This window comes from Poecilia reticulata, chromosome 13 (assembly GCF_904066995.2).
Source record: "Poecilia reticulata chromosome 13, P_reticulata-male-v2, whole genome shotgun sequence".
NCBI lineage: Eukaryota > Metazoa > Chordata > Actinopteri > Cyprinodontiformes > Poeciliidae > Poecilia > Poecilia reticulata.
In genome coordinates, this window is record NC_088842.1 from 15,360,906 (window position 1) to 15,368,588 (window position 7,683).

The 7,683-nt window shown below is 40.8% G+C and overlaps 1 protein-coding gene across 1 annotated transcript; it reads left to right on the forward strand.

The window, feature by feature from the left end:
• The first annotated feature begins 223 nt into the window (after nucleotides 1-223).
• LOC103474518 (mRNA decay activator protein ZFP36) lies at nucleotides 224-2,797 on the forward strand. The gene is made up of 2 exons (XM_008425558.3): nucleotides 224-375; nucleotides 560-2,797. The coding sequence occupies exons 1-2, from the start codon at nucleotides 343-345 to the stop codon at nucleotides 1,775-1,777; spliced, it is 1,251 nt and encodes a 416-aa protein (XP_008423780.2). The 5' UTR covers nucleotides 224-342; the 3' UTR covers nucleotides 1,778-2,797.
• Nucleotides 2,798-7,683: the final 4,886 nt, after the last annotated feature.

Consider the following 7,683-nt stretch of genomic DNA (forward strand, 5'->3'; position numbering starts at 1 on the left):
TAGAGTATCTTCGAGAGCTATGTAAATAAGCCACTTCGGCTTCACATGCCTCCGAAACTGAAACATTTCACACAGCTGACTAAAAATACTCAGTTCTCCTCTGTCTTTTTCTCTCTCGTTTTTTTTTCTTTCTGTTTTTCTGGAGGGGGAGGAGAAAGGGTTGTCAGAAAGAGGATCGTCCGGGAACATGGCCTGTGGAAACCCCTCCCATAGGAGGGGAGGAGCGTCTCCCTTAATATAGGAGCTAAGAAAGGCAGGGTTAACACAAGTCTACACGCAGGCATTTATCACTGAACCAAGGACCAGAGCTCAGTCTCGTTGGTGTAGTCAAAGGGATACAGCATGTCCGATATGCTTGACGACATTTTGGCAAAAGTGAGTAAAAACACAACTTTTGTGGGTTTTTTCTCTTTATTTATTTTTTGGTAAACTTTATGAAGTTCAAAAAGTATATCTATAAGTGTGTTTTTTTTCTTCTTTCTACTCATTTGAGACATTTTGTATTGCCTCACAGATGGTCTGTGTGCTTTGTGGTAATTGTTTAAATCATCTGTTACAGAACTTTCTAAACTTGGCCCTCAATGAAGACCCGCTCTTCGTACAGCTTAAGAACCCAGGGCAAAACCGACTGAACCGATCGGCCTCATTTTTCTCTCCCTCCTCCCATCCTGCTTCCTCATGCCTCAGCTCGAGCTCGGAGCATGTTAACGATGATGACAATGGCAGCTCTATCTGGTCATCGAACATCTGGAGTCAGGCGCCGGTCTCCAACAAAAAACAGCTTTCCTTCCGGCCTGACCGCTCCATGAGCCTGATCGAGCCCAGCAGCTCCCTGCTCCCTTCAATCGGACACCTGAAAGGCCTGGAGCCTTTCCCCCCAAGCCCTGCTACTACGGTGGCCCCCCCACCAGGGTTTCCTCCCTCGTCCAACCTCTCAGCCCAGGTACAGCCAATGCTTTCCTCTAACCGTTACAAGACTGAGTTGTGTCGTGGCTACCAGGAGAGCGGCACTTGCAAGTACGGCAGCAAGTGTCAGTTTGCTCATGGTGAAGCCGAACTGAGAGGAATGTACCGCCACCCGAAGTATAAAACCGAGCCCTGCAGAACCTTCTACAACTTTGGGTACTGTCCGTATGGCTCACGCTGCCACTTCATCCACGAGGAGAAAATCAGCGGTGGTCCTTTACCATCTGCCAAATTCCAGCAGCAGCAAAATGCCTCCGCATCTGGCAGCCACAACCCACGCCACCAGCTGCGCCAGAGTGTCAGCTTTGCCGGCTTCATGGGTCCATCCCGCAGTTCCTCTCCTCCGTCGTTCTCTTCACTCTTCAATGATCCCAACCTGGGATTCACCCGCGCTCCTTCAGTTTCCCCTCCTCCTGCAGATCTCCTCTCCCCCGTGTTTGGAGACTCTGTGCAGAGGGAGACATCAGCATTCCAGTTTGGCAGCCACCAGACCCGCACCAGCACCGGAGACATTCCTCTCATCCTGGAGCCAAAGCCTACACGCTGCGTGTGCAACCACGGAAATAACTTTTCCAACAATAAATCCAGAGCCTTCCCCACCACAGTGGACCAGGAAGGCGGCTTGCTGTTTCCTGGTATTGGCAGCACCGGGGGCTTCACCAGGCCCGCTGGACTGCAGCGTTTCTCCTCCGAGGACTCCTTGGAGGACAGCTACAGCAGCAGCAGCTCCAGCGGGTCTGAATCTCCGACTTTCGACGGGTCGGCCACTAAGAGGCTGACCGTGTTTGAGCGTCTGTCCCTGTCTGACTAAAGATACAGATCAGACAACACAATCCAAAGAGAAAGAACTGTGACACTTACGTAGCCTTTCTGACTATTTTTGAAACTCTTCAGAACAAGACAACTTAATAACACTTGTAGAAATGTAACTTATCTTTTACAAACTACACATGCTAAGATGATTTTAGAACTCAAATGTTATCAGACTTTATTTTTATACTCAGAAATGTGGCTTAGCCTATTAGACCTTTGTATGTGGTCTTCCAAGAGAATTACCTCCTCTGCAGGTCTTGACCTTACCAGCACATACTTTGGCTCACTACAAATCAGTGGTGATTAATCTCTTTTAGTGATAATCAATGATGCCTGTGCCTTAAAGACTTTTCCATCCTCTGTGCCACAAGCAGTATGTTTGATTCAGTAGCCTTAATCAGCGAGACCTGACGTGTCTATTGTATGCACTTTACAGCTAATTCAAATGGGGAAAATGTCCCAGTAGCATTCAACCAAAGCTTCATTTGTAATTCTGCTAAGTGTGTATGGAAAGTGTGTGACTGTACAAGAATGCATGTAAGAATGTTTGAGTTTATTTTTCCAGACTTGGGGTGCAAGTAAATATTGCAGAATGCTGAAGGATCAAAGTATGCTAATAGATTGTTGAGTTTAGAACTGAATATTTGTATCCTGACATGCTCTCATGGTGTTTGATTCTGTAAAACGTTCTGTTTTATTTGCTCTTTTGTTAATTGCACACCATCTATAGTTTTTTTTTTTTTTTCCCCTGTTTGTTTGACAGCCTGGTTCAGGGAACACCACAGTATTCCATTTGGTTATTGGTTGGCTCTTGTTGTTAACTTAAACTAATGTATTTATTATATTTATTCGTGTTTTAAAAAAAAGAAACTATGTGTTTTGTACTTTTATTTATGGAGAGATATTTCCAACTCTGTGAAATAGCAATGTGAGAGAAAAAAAAAACAGAAAAAGAAAATATTATATTTTTAATTGCCTGAAAAGCAAACAATAAATTCCTAAATAGATTTAAAAAAAATGTTGTTGACTTTTTATGGACTTTTACATTTTGAGTTTTCTGCACATCACAACTACATAAAATATATAAACCAAAAATTATTATAAATATAGACACACTGAAGGAAAACATAAGTGAATTATTTTGGATCAGTTCCAGTAGGCGTCTTCGTCAGCCATAAACACACCAGTATGAAAAATCAAAACCTTCTGAAGCAGGGGTGCCCAAAGTCGGTCCTCGAGGGCCGGCATCCTGCATGTTTTAGTTCTCTCCCTGGTTTAACGCACCTGGATCAAATGATGGCTCGTTAGAAGCCCTAAGAGGAACATTGACAAGCTGAAAAGGTTGTTACTACCACCAGGGAGAGAACTAAAACACGTAGGATGCCGGACCTCGAGGACCGACTTTGGACACCCCTGCTTTAGAAGGTTGTAGGTTTTGGCTGCCATATTCAAATGTTCGCAATAAACATGGGATTTTATAGTTAAAACTACATAAGCCAAACTGTTTCCAAGAAAAGTCTGAATATTTTCCTTTCAAAAAATCTTTTTGTTTGTCGAAATCCATGTCTTATAAGGATTATTTCATGACAGTTTGGGATATGATCTGGACAGATTTGCCAGTTGAAATATATATTTTACTTTCTCAAGATTTATTAAAAAAAATTGCAAGATTTCCAAGTTGCATGAAATACCCACACTCCACATTCCACTGGCTCTCACCAGGAAACTAACCTTATATGTAAATTGCAAAACATGTTTATTTGCTGACCTTTTTATTCAGATTTAGTAGTTGTGCAACACTGATTGCGCTTGCCAAGAAAAGCAACTAAAAACAATAGCAGTAACCACCCCTCCACTCATGTGGCTGACACCAGAAACTTCTCATTTTCACTAAAATTTCTCAGGAAACTGAAGACATTTCTAAGCTGTGCACATAAAGCTGATTTACCAGAAATACTCACTATGTAAACTGCAGCAGTGAAATACATCCATCCCTTTCAATACTTAGAAATGTCCTAAAACTTAGTTAAATACTGCAAATATGAAACAGGGAATTACACAACATGCCGTTTCCCAGGAAGCCAGTCAGCTGCTGTCATTTCCAGCCTTGATTGATCTGTGTTTTGTGAGCGAAATGTTCTGGAGATTGTGCAAGACGCACTGCTAAGCAGAAGTTCACAAAAGTACCCTGTTGCAACTTCCACTTTAAATTCCCTGTGAGACGATGTGTTGTGCAACAAACACATCACCACCCTCTCAGAGTTTGGGCAGCTGATGGAATGAAAGAAAGGCTGTAAAAAAAAACAAAAAAAATCTTGCCACTGTAAAGACTTTGGAACGTTGGCTAGTGCACCATGCTTGAATTTGTCTGAGATTTTCTGTATTGCATTTAGAAATCGTTGCGTTTTACGGAGTGCGATATTAGCCTATGTATTGTGTGCCCGCATGAACATGACATGACCTTTGACAGAGATTTGAAAACAACCTTTGCGTGTTACGTTGTGGTGGCAGATAAATCATGTATGTGGAAACTTCATTGAATGACGGTTCCAGAGAAAATGGAAGACATATTTGTTTCAGAAAGCCAATGAAATGACCTTTGTTAAGCAACTTTGTTTGAGAAAACCACAAACCTTGTTCTTGTACTATATGTTTTTGCAGTTCGATAACTTTCCTGAAGTTCATTAAGGCTGGTTTACACTTTCACACAGATCTTGCCATTGCATGTTATTATTATTTAAAACCTTGAACTGTTTCCTATTTTATTATGTTGTTAATGCAATCGTCTATCTAGGATTGTTTGTTGGGATTTTAGGTCATAGACACCCAACAGTTTATGTTTTCAAAAAGAAGGAAATAGTTAAAAGTTTTTTCAAAAACTTTCAGAGATAAAATTTCAGAAATCTGACTTGTATTTATATTCAGCACCTTTTACTCTGATACGTTGCATAGAACCGTGTGCAACCATGTTAATCTTTGAACAGATGCAGCAGACTCAGAGATTTGTTAGAGAACATTAGCAAAAGAACAACATCAGGGTTAGAGATAAAGATCTGGTGACCTTTAAAGCAGAGTAAGCTATAGATCAATTTCCCTAAACTTCACACGTCTCTCAGAGCACTTTTAAAATCTGAAAAATGGATAATTTGACACAATACCAAACACATCCAGACCTCCTAACCACAAAAACTAACAGGCTGGACAAAGAGAGCAGTAATCAGAAAAAGAGTTTAAAAAAAAGAAAAAGAGCTCTGGAGGAGCTGCAGAGATCAACCTCTCAGGTGAGAGAACCTTTCTCCACGAATCTGGACTGTACATGTCAATAAGAAGGCCGTTATACAAAGAAAACCTCAAAGTCACTTTTAAAGTTTGCAATTAGCAGCAAAGGAAACACAGCAATCACGCTTTAGCCAATAAGGAGAAAATTTGAACATTTTGTCCCACGTGCAATTTTCTGTGTCACCCTGAACACATCATCCCTGATATGAAACATGGTGGTGGTCTGCGGGGATCCTGGGATCCTTTTCTCAGGAGTAGCAGGGAAGCTGATTAAAACTGATATGGATACAGAATGAGTATCCAATTCAGGAAGAAAACCCATGAGAGCATGTAAACGACTTGAAACCGGGGCAGAGGTTTTCCTTCCAGCTGGACAATGACCCTAAACATCCAAGCAAACTGAAGTGGAATGGTTTAAATCCGCATGCATGCATGTGTGAGACTGGCCCACAGTCTATATAATTACTGAAAAATATTTAAACGTGGAGGTTTTGCCCAAAATTCAGGGTATGAAAAGGTAAATGTGCTTTGCAAGAAAGTAAGACAAAACCGCTCATAATACTTAACTTAAAATAATCCGTTTTTATATTTTCGTTGCAACTTACAACTTTTCGCGTGTTTAATGTGTAACCAAGGTTGAACATACAATCTAGAGAAAGCATAGAGCATATTGTGCAATGCATTGTAATTATCTTTGCATGATTCCATTTGTTTTTCTTTCATTTGCCACACTTTTCCTTGTTGCTATTGCATTTGCAATTACTTTGCTTCTATGTTGCTGTGTTGCTCTTCGCTAGAAACAGAATGAAAACATCAATTTAAATTAAAGCTATAAACATATCTGACTCAAGCTGCATCATGCTATCTTCTGAGCTCAGAACACGCCAGAGACAACAACCTAAGTTGATTTATTCCCATTGTCTATGCATTACAAATGCATGAGGAAGGCAGATTTTCTGAAGAAACCTATTGAAACTGGACCCTGAGTGCACCTCAACTTAAGCCACAATTGCGCATTGTGTCTTTAAACCCAGTTCCCCTTTTGAGCCATAGCAGGATGTGTTGCCATAGTGATGGACAATGACCACATAGTGTAAACAGCAAAGCCAGAATGAAAAGAAAAAAAAAAAAAGCAGGCGTGTGTTTGTTTGTTCGCAAACATTAACTTACCAGCCAGTTCACGGGACTAGGCTGGTTAAACGGCCTGAGGAACAAAAGGGCAAATGTCTGAAAAGCTCCACAAAGCTGGACATTTCAGGAACCTGGTGACAGCAAGCTGGTCAAAAAAAGCATCTTTTTATAAAGTGCTTCAAGTTAAACTATTGACAACAACATGGATTTTTCTTTTTCTCCTAATAGTGAAATTTTAACTATTGATTGACTTCAGCTTTTTTTTTTTCCCATGTCACAAAATCTATGTGGTTAAAAACTACATAGATTTTTAACATGGATTCAGCAACTCCTGCACAGAAATAGTTAATAATCAACCACAAACCTGCTTCTGTCAAAACAGTCTTTCCCCTAAGTCACCTGATCTGCAGACTATACATGGACTCAGATAGGCCTGTTGAAGCTATTGCCCTTTATCGAGTCCAACATTATCAATGAAGCTACATGACAGAGTTGTCTGAATACGCTGAAGTAAAAGTTTGAAACAAACAGACAGGTAATTTATACACTTTAATCTTAAACCAGAGTCCCAAGAGTTTAATCACAGGAATCACTGGTTTATAAGGCATAAATCTCAGAAAATCTTCCAAGTTGTGAAGGATTAACATTTTTTCTTCTCCCATTGGATAATAAAGGGATTTTCAGTCAGCAGTTTTTTCAAGCTTTGCTGTTGATAGTTAGAACCTAGTAACCAAGTATTTGTGTGTGTGCGTGTGTGTGTGTGTGTGTGTGTGTGTGTGTGTGTGTGTGTGTGTGTGTGTGTGCGTGTGCGTGTGTGTGTGTGTCTGTCTGTCTGCTTGCAGCGTTTGCTTAGCATATACTCTTTCTCCCGTCCTCCCACCATGTCTGTCACAACCTGCGGATTAAACATTTGTGGTTGAGAAATCCTTTAGCCCTAAAACGTCGTCAGCCATTCAGAGTGTGACGGAGTCCGTTATGTAAGTTTTACCTCTCGCTATCTGGGTCATTGGAAAATACCACTATTTTTCCTGGAAAAGAATAACACGGGAGGGGTCAGACCACGCTAAAATACTAAGAAACCACTCAGTTTGTTAGCGCACATTTCACTTGGTATGATCCTGCTACTTTTGAGATGTTATTTTTTTAATGTGTGACACTAGCAATAAAGAGACAACCCGTCTGTCATTACAGATGGCAGTAATAACCAAATCTGACATATCAAATTACTTATTACCCTGTGATGTTTGATTTCAGTGCTTTTTTTAATGCTCTATGTTGTGCACCTGGAAAAAGTGAGAAATGGGAAGTGTTGAGTCACTTCAGCAAGGTGGGTTTGGGCATCTAAGTAAGTGGGTCAAAGCTTTAAAAGGGAGAGGAACAGATAAAGGTAAAAAGATCAGCATCAGCATTAGGGAGTGTAAATGCTCTTGGACTCAATGTCCCTGTAGTGAGTTGTAGCTTCCTATTTGGTGTGCAAATAGAAATCCTTGTGCT